Source organism: Oxyura jamaicensis, chromosome 2 (assembly GCF_011077185.1).
Source record: "Oxyura jamaicensis isolate SHBP4307 breed ruddy duck chromosome 2, BPBGC_Ojam_1.0, whole genome shotgun sequence".
In the NCBI taxonomy this organism is placed as follows: domain Eukaryota; kingdom Metazoa; phylum Chordata; class Aves; order Anseriformes; family Anatidae; genus Oxyura; species Oxyura jamaicensis.
The window spans coordinates 104995089-105009215 of NC_048894.1; the positions used below are offsets into that span (position 1 = coordinate 104995089).

The 14127-nt window shown below is 34.7% G+C and overlaps 1 protein-coding gene across 4 annotated transcripts in view; it reads left to right on the top strand.

Annotated features, from left to right (window-relative positions):
- ROCK1 (Rho associated coiled-coil containing protein kinase 1) overlaps positions 1–14127 on the top strand; it is an 87487-nt gene that overhangs the window by 59122 nt on the left and 14238 nt on the right. For 3 of the 4 annotated variants that reach the window (XM_035316644.1, XM_035316645.1, XM_035316646.1), the window contains 8 exons: positions 132–201; positions 1635–1729; positions 3365–3530; positions 4318–4411; positions 5858–5946; positions 6543–6731; positions 7276–7441; positions 13969–14039. In XM_035316644.1, the coding sequence (XP_035172535.1) occupies positions 132–201; positions 1635–1729; positions 3365–3530; positions 4318–4411; positions 5858–5946; positions 6543–6731; positions 7276–7441; positions 13969–14039 (940 nt within the window). Of the gene's footprint in view, positions 1–131; positions 202–1634; positions 1730–3364; positions 3531–4317; positions 4412–5857; positions 5947–6542; positions 6732–7275; positions 7442–13435; positions 13485–13968; positions 14040–14127 lie in introns of all 4 variants that reach the window. The other variant, XR_004747968.1, reaches the window with a different exon arrangement.

Here is a 14127-nt window from a genome sequence, read left to right on the forward strand (position 1 = left end):
ATAAAGCAAACTGTAGGTCTCGGAAATAATGTGTGTATATAAAATCATTGTGGGATGCTGTTTTGGTTAGAAACAGCTTTTGTCGTTTGTTCGTAGCTTTTTACACTGTTTCCTTTTTTATTCTTTCAAAGACAGTACAGAGGAAATGAAGGTCAAATGCGTGAGCTTCAGGATCAGCTTGAAGCTGAGCAGTATTTTTCGGTAAGGATCACTAAGAATCTTGAATGTTCCATTTTGACATGGAATCACTGAACAGTGGAATAATTTTGCATATTTACATTTTTTAAATGTAAATCGGAATAACGTGGCGTAAGACATCAGTTCACAAAACTGTGCTTGAAACAAAAAATGAACAATAAATTAGAGAACATAAGTATAATATTACAGACAGTCTGTTTGATATGCTGCCTTTTAGTTGTTTGATTGTCAAATTCAGTGTGTTAAGATGAATAGCTCAATCGTCTGAATTTATTAGAATAGTTGGTATCTTAACCTTGGAAAAGAGGTATTTTTCTAACATAAGTGCAAACTTTCTACAGAGTCCAAAATCTCCATATATACTGGAATATATTCCATGTGATTGATCTACCTATTTAAGAACCATAGATCCAGTAGCATTCTGCACTTAGTCCTCATCCTTCTAAAAAGATTCTCTGCACCCAAGTCTCTGAGGGGAACAGAAGAGCCTTATTCTGTACCCCATGTAGCTAAGATGTGTATTTTATGGATTTAGTGTGATATGTTCTATTTCTGTGAATAGAAAAATAGCATGAGATCCTCTGTAAGGCCTGAACTTTAAATACATCTATGAATACACACAGATCCATTGCACTTTGGGAAGTACTCTTTAAATTCAGTTCTTCCTTGGAGGTAAAGTGAGAAAAAAAGGCATTTACTACACTGCATGTCATTATAATTTTATTGTGTGTTAAAGGTTTTTGTGCATTTCTCTGTCAGTCTCCCAACAATGAGATCCAGTGCGTTGTGTCATTCTCAGTTGTCTTTTTTCACAAGCATGTAGTCTAAACATTCATAATCCAGTCTGAAAACTTAGTAAAAGTACTTTATTGCAGAAGATCAAATTTGTATGTACAGAATTAGTGATGGTGTTAATACAGTGATTAGGAACACAAGTTATTCACATTAGTAAGACTTCTGTTGAATCAGTTATTAATACAAAGTCTGTCTGTACACAAGAAATTCTTTCAGTCTAAAAGAAAAGATGTATAGATACAAAAAAATAAAATGGAAGCACAGAACAGTACTAAATAAGCTTTAGTTTGACTTAAATTTTGAGATAGGGATGCTAAAAGATGATGCAGTTGAATCCTATTGTTTCCAAGAGACCTGCTCGGTTGTTCCCTGGGTGCCTTTCTTCCCTTTTGTGGGTGTCTGTATGTGTATAATTGTGTAGAAAAACAGACTAGCAAACTGAAAACTATCCTGGTCAGATCAGGTCCCAACACAAAGGCTACCAGGAAAGAGTGTATTGCGCAGGTGAGGAGGAGGAAATTCCATTAAAGACAGTACTGGCATACATTGGTTTGACGGATTAAAACCAACCAAGCACCAAACCCATAAATTTTAGTATGGAACTTGAATAATGATTCTCTCTTTTCTGCTTTCTTTTGCAGACACTTTACAAAACTCAGGTTAAGGAACTGAAAGAGGAAATTGATGAAAAGAATAAAGAAACTCAAAGAAAAATGCAGGAATTGCAAAACGAAAAGTATGCCCATTATGTTTGTTAACTAGACATAAGTTTTCCACAGAGTGGTCTAACTCATGAAGATTTTGAATCAGATGTAAAATGTTAAATTCTTTCAACCCCAAACAGGCCTCAAAGCTGTTCTGTAACACCTTTTAAGATGGCAAATACACAGCATGTTTCCTGTGCTGACAGAGACAAATATGACTATTCATATTTGCTTGAACTTGATTCATATGTGGAAGTGGTAAAAATTTTGAAAAAGTGTTCCAGTCTGTGGTAGTTGTCCATTTGCTTGGAAAAAAAAATCTTTTTTGATTTGATTGTACCATCCTGGTAAATATTTTGTATATTTCTAGAGCCAACAGAATAATTTGAGAGAAAGATAATGAATATACTTTGAATTCTAAATTTAATGTTCTGTAGTTGCTTACAACCAAACTAGTTTTGTAAATCCAGTATTTTGTTAATAGGGGTGTACTGCTTTCTAAGTTAGGAAATAAGGAAATAATTCATCTAAGCTTGTTTTTCCAATTCATTGATTTATATGTATCCTGAAGAAGGAGATTTAGCCTTACTCATGAGTCAGAATTTCTTGAAGATAAGGGTCTCCTGTTGCGCTTCAGCATCAGCATTGCAAAATAATCTAAAGGGAGAAGTTTTTTAGTGTTTCGTGTATTTCGGTCAGCCAAGAAAGGGAGAAAGCAATGATGTGGTAATAAATATGATAGGAGACCTATCTACACAAAGTTGTCAAGAACAATATCCAAGTTAAAAAGCAAACAAAACAGGGAAAGGAAGAAGACTTCCTTCTATTCTCTGCTTTGTTTGCTTTTCTTACTATCAGTTATTCTTATAGATTCCTTCTATTTGATTCCCTCACTGTTCACCATAATCTTGTTTTCATTAAAAATTGTTTTTCATGTGTATAATCTGTGGGAACTGTGACAAACTTCAAATATACTTGAACAGTTAACTTCTACAGTAGAGGCCTTTATATGCTACAGATGTATCAAATCAATGATTCCATGGCAATACATACTTCATGGCATAAAGCACATTTTATTTTGCAGTGCAGGAAGGACTTATGAGTCCATACTGCAGTAATGCGTTGCCACCTTTATTTCCTTCCCCATGCAGTAAGCCATGTTGCATGTTGCTGAGTACATTTGACTCACGGGTGCTAGACTGGCCACTGTGCTTTACGTGGGTTTCCTTGCAAGCAAATAGAAGACCTTACTCCAAACAAGAGCAGGAAAGTTTGGCTTGTGTGCTGAACTGCCTCTCAAGCTCTAGATAGAATTTGCAACTCTTCCTGCAAAGAGTTGCATAGACATAGAACCACTATATATGTTTAGAAACTTTACCCAGTTTTACTTTTTTATTCCTTAAAGGCAGGAGAACTTGACACACCAACCCTTCAGAAACTTAGTTTCATGGATGATTGAAATTTGAATTGAATTATAGTAAGCTTACTGTTGTAGCATGTGTAGTTCATCAAAATATAACAAAAACAGGTTGTGGTCTTAATCTTATTTTTCTTAGGAAACTAAGATAATGACAGCTAACTAGATGATATAATCTGGGTTTGTTCACTTTTTCCTGAAAGTATGGAATATTTTGCATAGCAAAGGCAAAATCTTATTCCTTTTACAGAGAAACACTCACTACACAGCTGGATCTAGCTGAAACTAAAGCTGAGTCGGAACAGTTGGCACGAGCTCTCCTTGAAGAACAGTATTTTGAATTGAGTCAGGAAAGCAAAAAAGCAGCATCGAGACACAGGCAAGAAATGACTGATAAGGACAGCATCATTAGAAGGGTAAATTATTCTGCTCTAATTAATATCTCTATATATCCTCCAGCTGGAAAGATAAATGTGTATTTTAATTTGTAAGGTCTTGTGGGCACAACTGATGATTATTTCAGTATCTTAGGTTTGAACTCAGTTGGGATTTAACTGTTTTGAGTGTCCACCATCTGAACTCTCAAACAAATGTAGACATATGAAAATCTGAGGTGAAGCCAGGCTGAAAATCAAGCCAATGTCTGTAATTAGTTATTAAGTCTTTTCCAGTCACTCCTTGTAATTGCCCAATATATTTTTAAAGTCTTGTAAGTTTGCGTAGTGTTACAGAATTTTATTGCAAAATTATTTACTCTTTAAAAACAAACAAAAAAGAACCACCAGTATTTGGAAGTCTTGAGTTTTTTTCCCATTAATAAACTATTTCCTTAAAAGTACCCCTGGTACTATTTTTTCCAAAGTGACACAAAACCTTGAACTGTCACATTCAATAACTGCAATCTATCTAACTTTGCCTGGATTTATGATTGTTGTTATGATGTTGTCAGTTCTGCAAAGATCATTTTAAAAATGTTTTCTGGGACAGTGATATTTTTATCCTTCTGGTAAATCAAGACAGATTAGAAGTTTTTTTTTTATTTCAGTTTTGAATGATAAGCAGATTTTTTTGGATGTACTCAGAGTAAGACATTCCAAGTAAAAGACTGTTACAGATTAAGTGTATTTAAAATGATAGAATTATAAATACTTTTATTATTTATGGAAAGTTCTTTATTTTAAAATGTGCTTGTTTTTCATCTAGCTCGAAGAAACTAATAACACGTTAACCAAGGACGTTGATTTAATAACAAAAGAAAATTCAGAGATCAGTGAAAAAATTAGGAAGCAGGAGGAAGGTATGTCATCTTTGGAGTTTTAAATCACTTGTTATGAAGCACAAATGAACTGGAAGCATGTGGCAAAATTAAAGTGGGAATTTTGAAAGGACAGTCGTGTATATCTTCCATAGTAGTGAAATAGCTTGATGAAAAAATAAGTCATTGCTTTCATCTTGAAATTCCATGTAAATTGCCACTATTTTTACATTCTATTCCCATGTACTACCTTTACTGTTGGCAAATGATTAAAATCACAGCTTTGGTGGGCAGGAGAAAGTGATCTTCAAGGCTTTGTTTCCCTCAGTTTTTAAAGCAAGTTAGCACATAAGTTCCTGCAGGTGTTGCAGAAATGCGTGTTCAGTACAGCCTTTCCACATACTGTCTGTCTACCCTTTTCTGCCAGCTATGCACTTGAGTGCATGAAAGTTGTTAAGGACTCACTTCATATTGCATAAAATATACTTAATGAAGTGTTTGTTTCCATCTCCAGTATGTACAGTAAGGCTGCATTGATATTTCAGCTTCCTTAAGATGACACTTGAATTCAGAATTACGATCTTGTGCGTGTCAGTGGATTTGCATTTTGATTTATGCATTTGGACTATATAAGAATATATAGAACTTACAGAATATATAATCAGACTGCATATTTTAATGTACGTTGACTATGAGAGGAAAGGCCTTCTCAGTTGTGTTGCCAGTGTTATTGCAAATCTATGTAAGAAGAAGGCATACTAGAATGTTTTCCCTTTGTTCTGCGTTTTGGTAATAGCAGGGATTTGCCAGGAATAGGGCGAGAAAGCAGTTTTCAGTTGCTTGGTGTTTGTTAGTTTATGAAGTTTTTTACTTCATAAACTTCATAAGTATTTGAAAATTATTCTTCAACTGCTTGTAGTTTTTGTGGAGAAATCCTTATCAGTGAAATGCATACTTTCATAAATTTTGGAAACAAATCAGGAGACTGGCGGTGTGATACAAAGACTGATAGAATTGAGTAACCGGTGTGGGTGGATGGGTTGGAGAAGTAATATAAAGTCATTCTTTGCTTTAAAAAAGTCTTTTCCTCCATACTTTCTTATGCCTCACTTCAGAATCTGTGCTGAATGTGTGTCCAGATATATCAGTACTATTCTGTATGGCTATTTACTTAATGTTTTTGGTATGGCAGAAACATTTTTGGTAGAGCAAACACCAAGGGAGTGGAGCAACAAACTTAACAGGAAACAAACACACTCATGTTGTTTGTAGTAGTTCATCTTGATGCCTTTCTAAGATATTCTTCAGGTAATTTTTTGTTATTACAATAGCAGTAAGGCAGTAATACCTATCATTGCAAACTGTATTTTGCACTTTAGATAACATAATAGAAATACGGAGAAATAGAATGCTACAATTACAGAATTGATTAAGTTTAGGATTTCTTACCTTGTCCTAAAATCTCAAAGTTCAATATTATTTTAACAGAATACAAAATAAAAAAGGAGGAGGAAATCAATAATATTAAAATGCAATATGAGAAGAGTATCAACACTGAGAGAACTCTGAAGACACAGGTATTACTCTCTATATAGTTGAATAAATTAATGACAATATTAAACTAATAATATATCAGATATATTCTCATTCATTTTTTGTGCCACTAACTCTTTGAGCTTGAGATTAAATTTTTTGATGTATATGTATTGGTATTTACAGTTGAAAGAAAGTTGATACTGAGTACTTTTCAGGATTACTTCTAACATGAGTAAGGAACATTTATGTTGGTGACGTATTTTGCGGGGGCAACAGAAGTTCTGCTGTACTGACTTTCTGTAATTTTGGGAAACCTTTTTAAAGACAGATGGAGGTGATGGAGAAGTTGGATTTGAGGAGGAGGAGGGTTTTTTCAGCTCTTGTTTGTATTTTTGCTATTTAAAATGGGCATCGGTTTGATAAATTCAGTAACTGAGTTACACATTTTAGCGTATCCATGAGGACGCATTTTTGGTTTTGGAATTGATAGTAATGATTTATTGAAGTATAACTCCAGCATTCTTATCAAAAATGTGCAAGTCTTTGATCTAAACCTCTAACAAGATGAACTTGGAAGCTTTGTATGAAACTTGTTTGCATATATAATTTTTCTTACTGATCTTCTATTTTTTTACAGGCTGTCAATAAACTGGCTGAGATAATGAATCGGAAAGATTTTAAAATAGACAGAAAGAAAGCAAGCATGCAAGATTTGAGGAAGAAAGATAAGGAAAACCGAAAGCTGCAATTAGAGCTTAATCAAGAAAAAGAAAAATTCAATCAGATGGTAGTGAAATACCAAAGGGAGGTCAATGAAATGCAAGCGGTAAAATAATCTTAATTTTCGTCACATTATGAAGTTATCTGCACAGGAAAAATGTTAAGCTCCTAGTCCACTTGAGAAAAGGAATTTTTTTCCAGATGTACTAGTCTATGGAACTTTAGTGAGGTGGAGAACTTGGAAAGTGTGTAGCTGTCCTTGTTCTCATTCATTTTCCTTTTGTAAATTCTTAACTGTGGAAGCTATTGGTACATCATGAAAACTGAATATTGTGTAATATACAATTTATACATAGCTTTTCTCTGGTAGGCAGTGGTCTTGTCAAAAAAAAAAAAGTAACAAATATTCTACTAAAATTCCTATTAAAATTTTCTACTTCATCTATCTCTTATTAAATATTTTTTTCCTAGATATCTTTGATATTTAGCATTTTTCCTAGACTTCAGGAACATTTCTATTAGAAAAGTTTGTTAATTCCATCAAAAGTGTTTATTTCTTTTTTTTCAAATTCTAATGAGTTTTGTTTTTAAAATACTTTGATACCAAAAATACGGTAGCAAGGTAACTATGTATGTGTATATAAATACAGCAACTAGCAGAAGAATCTACATACAGGAACGAGCTACAGATGCAGCTGGATAGTAAAGAGAGCGATATAGAACAACTACGAAGGAAAATTTTGGACCTCCAGCAAGGAATGGATTCCACCAGTGTTGCTAGTCTCCCGACAGATGAAACAGATGGAAATCTTTCAGGTAAGAGAAAAGCACATTTAAGTACTTGATTTTGCTCATTCGTGCAGTTTAGGAAGGTACTGTCTGTTTTTATTTGTCAATTTCATGGCTAAGGTGCTCATATTTAAGTCTTAACTTCTCACATCATTCCTACTACCTTATGGTGTAGTATTACCATAATTTTTGTCCACTTCTGTGGAAACAATATCTTTACAGCTGTCATTATTACTGTTTGAATATAGTGACTGCAGTGTGCAATGTACAGTGAATACAATAAAGGGCCAGTATTTACATACAATCTTGATTGTATCTTATATCTTGAACCCGAAATTGCCTTAATCTTGTCTGTTGGTCATATAACACCTTTATGAAAAGTGGTAACTGCCTGTGTGGGAAAAAATAACAGTTGAAATTTCCATAATACGTACCAGAGTATGGTCCTCTGATTCAACAGAATAAAAGAAGAAGAAATAGTACAGAACAAATAATAGCTAACCATTTCCATATAGATTCAGTTACAGGCACTGTATTTTGAGACCCACTGTTACACTGGTTGGTGATTTTTCCACCCCACAATATTTGAAAAGTATAACTAGTTAGCATATTCACATTCCTGTATTTGTAGATAGGGGCAGAAAATTTTTAGCAACAATAATCAGTGCTTTACAATTTCTATATGTTGGAGCGAGGCTTATTTTCTGTGTACAGTTGTGTAATTTTTACGTCTTTTTGAAATAATAAATGCTTGTCTTGCAAATTTACATTCCGATTTCACTGTAGAAAAAGAGATTCAAAAATGTGAAATAAAATACTATTTTAGGTGTTTTAATACCTCAGTCGATAAGCAATTGTGTATAAGCAGATAGAAATATTTTAGGTGTCTCTTTTCCTGTTAATGCATCTCATGCTGCACAGATTGCCACATTCTAGAACTTTTCCAAGGGTCTTAGAATAATTGAAATTTCAGGTAGGTTATGGAACTTACTATATACTTTTATGTAGTTATTCTTTTCTGTGTCTATTTTTGTGTCCTGTCTTCCCCTCGTATATTTTCAGACGTTCATTTTGAAATCAGTTGTGTTTTAGAATGCGTTTCTATTCAGATAATCATATGGTCTGTTCTTTGTAACTTCCACTCGTTCCAAGAAGCCTTTTGTATTCTGACAATTCCATCTGTAAAAGCCCTCAGGATATTGCCATATTGTAATGTAAATATATTTTTACTTATGTCTGAAACATCTTATGTAGCCAGACTTCCACTAAAACTCAATATTGAGAATTCTTAGAGTTATTAGATTGGTGAAGTAATTTTCTTAGCTTGTACAGAAAAAAAACACCACTTGCCTTCATCTGGTAGAACCTTCCTTATTTTGTTCTTAGGAGTAATAGTATGTCAATATGATGCGCTGCTGTCTCTTAGATCTTGGAAAGTCTGTAGGTGTATGCTCTTTGTCTGCTTCATAAAGTATGTTATTTCCAGTTTTCCCTTTGGAGACATTCATAAGCTTCATAGAATCACCGGCTGGGGTTGGAAGGTACCTTAAAGATCACCTAGTTTCACCCTCTTCTGCCATGGGCAGGAATGCCACCCACTAGATCAGGTTGCCCAGGGCCTTGTCCAACCTGGCCTTGAACACCTCCAGGAATGGGGCATCCACAGCTGCTCTGGCAACCTGTGCCAGTGCCTCACCACCTCCTGAGTGAAGAATTTCCTCCTAACCTCTAAACTAAATCTCTCCTCTTTTAGTTTAAAAGCATTCGCCCTTGTCCTGTCATTATATGCCTGAGTAAAAAGTTGCTCTCTATCTTTTTTATAAGCCACATTTAAGTATTGAAAAGCTGCAATGAGGTCTCCCTGGAATCTTCTCTTTTCCAGGCTGGACATCCCCAGCTCTCTCAGCCTTTTTCTTTCTAGTGACACCAACTAGATCAGAGGTGCTTCAGCCTTCTCATCATCTTTGTGGCCCTTCTCTGGACCATGTGACAGGCTTCTGTCTGTCTGACCCTCCACTTTGATTTTTTGGGGCAGAAACTACTGTATATGCCAAGTGTTTTCAAGTCAGCAACTTTTTCATTGTTAATTAGAATATCATAATTACAGTAAGAAATTCTTACTGTCTTTCCCTTTGTCTTCTATACTTTTTTAATTTAGAGAATTGTGACATTAATATAGTCATATTTAACACATTGTTAGTTAAGTAGAGGGCACGGGAGTGCACTAGCATTATTGGCAGGAAAAGAAAGCCAGTTTTCAATGTTTAAGTATCCCATGCCATAGAAACAGGATATTGACAGAACCATAGAATGGTTAGAAGGAACCTCTGAGGGTCGTATGGTCCAAACCAACTGCTCAAGCAGGTTGCTCAGGACCACATCTGGGTGGCTAGCTGGGTGCTAGTTTCCCATCGCTTCTGTAGCATTTCCATTCTTGTTCTCAGATGTTTTCTGAAGTATTTGGTCAGTGTTTTTGGTGAGGAACTCATACGCAGACATTTCTTCAGAGCACGAATAGCTTCTTGTTTAAGACATGGATCTGAGGGGTAGTCAACAAGATTCTCTAGCTGATGCATCTGCTTTTAAGGGAAAGACATTCCTTGAAATATTTAATGCAAACAGTAGAATTACTAAATAAATAAGTATGATTTATTTGGTTTCCTGTTTTCTTAGTCACAGTAAAAAAATATCACCAGGGCAAAAATGAAAACACAAAATAATGTAAACATAGAATGACTCCATGGTTTCAATTCTGATGATGGGCAGTCTCTGGTTTAATTGAGGGGGAAAAAAGTCTTGATATGAAATGGTGCAATAGTAATGTTGGCAGCATTCCAAAGAGACCCCTGATTGTTAGGCATTTTCCACTATCTTGCATGCCAGAGGTGGAGGGATCAGGCTATTGGACAGTCTCTTTTCTATTCAGGGAGCTTAGGGTACTAGTCACCAGAGAGGCTACAAGAGAATTCATAATTTACAGGAAGAGCGTCTTGTAAAATTTTGGGGTCAGAAGACCTTGAATAAGTTCTTAGAATAAGCTCAAGGTAATAGTAAAATGTATTCTTTACATCTACATCTCACTTGGAGGTGGTCTGTGTGTCACCGAACTAAATAGCACTCCCCTTACGTTATGGTACCTCCAGGACAATTTACACTGATCCCAAGATTAGGCTTGGGTTACTCAGGTGATCCAGGCTGGTCTCTCCTGATGGGAAAGATAGAGGAAGGTCTTGTATTCACTTCTAAGCAATTCATACAATTCTCACTTTAGATAATCAATTTGGACACTAGCTCAGGTCTCGGTTGATATTAGAGTCCTTGCTGGAACAGCTGAAATCTGTGCTTTTTTATGGTGCCTTTAGAAGGCCTCTTCCTCCTGACTAGACTTTACAATCATGCAATATTAAGACTTGCTAGTGGAATTGTTCTTTGTGAAGGTAAAACTTAATTGTGAGCTTCAAGGGTTCTTTCCTGATCCTTATATGGCACTTAACCTGTTGTGAATTAGTTCTTTTAATCTGATTTGCAAGTTAATTTAAACAGTTGAGTTGTCCTGCAGTTTTAACTGGAAGACAGAGTAGTTTACAATGTATGTTTTGAAGTAATGTCTTACATGGACAGGATAGAATAATGTATGTGGACCATCTGGGTGAACAATTTTTTGGAATATGGACTGCAAGATGTTAGTGAGGTAGTAATCTCAATTTTTTCTGTTATTATGGCAAGAGTCTGAGGAACAGGAAATCCTGAAAATTGAGAAGATACTGTATTGATTATAAGGGCACCTCAGCTCCAATACAAGTAGTCTCATAAATCAATACAGTAATGGTTGTCTTTTGCAATTTTATTGAAGACGTACTGTTAGAACTCCTGTTTAATGCACTGAATCACAATTACGACAAATGAATAATAGCCATGAAGATACTTAGAATGCAAATCCATGTTCTAATATATTTGGCAGATAATTATAATAACTGTACCTTTCACAGATATTTATTTCTTCATATACTGTTTGAATCCAGTTAGCCATCAGATATTTTTGAGGCCTATCTTGTTTTTTTTTTTCTGGATTGGGAATACTGGGTATCTGTTCTGGGATTCTTTCCAAAATACAGGGAAGTTGTCAGGCAATAGGTTTCAGCCTACTTTTGGAGACAAAGCTGGAAGATTCTTTTTTTTTATAGTCTAGATAGCCCACATTTCTTTTAAATACTTAATCTGAACTCTCATAAATATTATTCTTCTGGATCAGATATTTGTGAGATGTCCAGATGAGCATTTGCAGTTGTGTTTGCTAACTCTGTCAAGGGAAATAAAAATGCACTGTAAATAGTACTCAAGACAAACCTTTGTGGCATGGCTGGAATGAAAGGGCTCATCTGCTCTTTCAAGAGTACATTTAGTTCCAGACAAATGTTGGCTTTGCTGAAAAGGAGTACATTCAGAAAATATTTCAACTGCAAGACATTATTCACAGCTCAGAAATTATTCCTCATTCAAATAGTATTTGATCACTAAAATAGTCTTATGGTGAACAGAAAAGAATCAACCAATTCACTTTTAACAGTTCGTCCACTTTCCACTTCCTTCGAAATTTCTTTCAAAACATACTGAAATAAAGTGAACTTAGAAAAATGTTCCTCCTTATGCTATCTGTATAAGCATTATAGTACCTGATGCATCTTAAAAACATGTCATTACCTGATCTCTCTTCAAATTTTCATTTGCCTCTGTTTTCCCAGATGTGTAGTGTTCCTCTTGAATCACAGTAGTCTGTAGTATATTCTTTAGCAGTGGATAATCACTTTGTTTTGCAACGGAGGACTAGAGCTTTTGAATATTTCTAAAATGTCTAAAAATGAAAGAATCTTCTCTTGATGTAAAATTAATCATTAAGGAACAAATATTCAAAATAAGGTAAGAATTAGCTGTGATGCCTGCAAACATGAAGAAAATACATTACCTGTTCCAAAGCCCCTGAATATCAAGAGCTGGGAGAAGGAGAGGCAGTCTCCCAGCACCCTGCAATTCTTACACAGATTTGAGAGGCAGGGAAGTATATTTCTTTTTTTTTTTTTCCCAGGCAGGTTTCATGTTGGAAAGAGTTCTGTTAACATGCTTTTCTCCCAGTTGGAATTTTGATAGCTCAGTGCCCCCCTCTCCCCCCACCCAGTATTTTGAGGATTTTCTGTATGTGGAGAAATGTTAAGAGGTGATTCTATTTTTTAAAGTGTATTCCACTTTTAAATATTGTATGCTGTATAGCTAATGTTGTAAAGTTGTATTTTTTTTCAAGCCTAATTTTAATGCTTTGTAAAAGGTTGGGCTGTCAGTCTTCTTGTAATTTTACAAAACAAAGAGTATGGACAATATCTTTTGCATATTTGGGTGTATTTTTCAGAGCTTACTGGGATGAATCTCACAGAATTGTCATGGATTATAAAGCGAACCAGTAGCTCATTTTTACACGAATATTTGTGGGGAATGTTTCAGCAAATTTTAGCCTGATTTCTTTAAGTTTTTACTGCTGCTGTTCAAGTTAACTAATGTATGCATTCTTTATAAGCTATGTATCTGTATTTACGCTTTATTTTACAGAATCACACTTTTATAATCATTAGAATATTACATGATTTTTAAAAAATTGATGTTTGTTTATAGTTCTGGAGTGAAAATTTTCATTACTTCATTCTTCTATTTACAAAACTCTGAGACTCCTATGCCAGTTTAGATTAGCAGAGTCAAGATAGTCAGGATAGCTTCTCAATTCTATTACCTGGCTACACAATCTTAAAAATATATATCAAAAAGTAAAAATAAACTGACAATATCAGCTGGAGGAAGTTTTAAGACCACAGTTCACCTTAGGCAGACTTAGTTTTCTTGCTGCCTTTCTTTGTGTAATTGTTAAATGAGTCGTTTTGTGATAGCAAAAAAAAAAAATGGTTATTACATGAATCTTTGGAAAACTGTCCACTGAAATTTTGAATAAAATGCTTGTCTCTTATTCTTTATATCTAGTTGATTCTTCCTGCATTCCTTATTTATTTATCTCCTATGCTTATCTTCTGTGAGTAATGGAACACCTGTGTAGCTTTGCTTGCTCTTGTGCGCTCTCCTTTTTTGTTTCCCTTGGAAAATGTGGTTCTGGTGTATTTGCTGCATCTTCCTGCTGAATATTTTCATGTAGCCCCTATGAGTGTAAATGATATTTACACTGAAAATCTCTTAATCATCCTCTATTTAAGCTGTAACACATTTTCAAAGCAAAGTTTCCCTGTGCCTGACCCTTTGCAAACTATTTATGTTCAGATGTTGGCATCAAGGAAAACAGTTTCACTTTATTCTACAGTAACTATATAATAGTGTTAGCTTGTGAAGGAGCATGAAATAAATGCTTATCTTCTTTTTATTCAGCTGTGCTTTTTATTCTGCTTTGCTAAATAGGTAATTGCCTATTACAGCATGTAGTACATTTTCCTTTCTAGTAGTAGTTTGCTTTGTGTTATTTTTATTTATTATCATTATATAATATTTTTTTTCTTTTGAACTAGAATCAAGACTTGAAGGTTGGCTTTCAATACCAAACAAAGGAAATATAAAGCGGTATGGCTGGAAGAAACAGGTACGAATGCATTTTTTCTTCCCTAACTCCTTTGAAAAGATTTTTAGGCATATAGTAATGATGGAATTTGCTTTACAACTCATCTCTC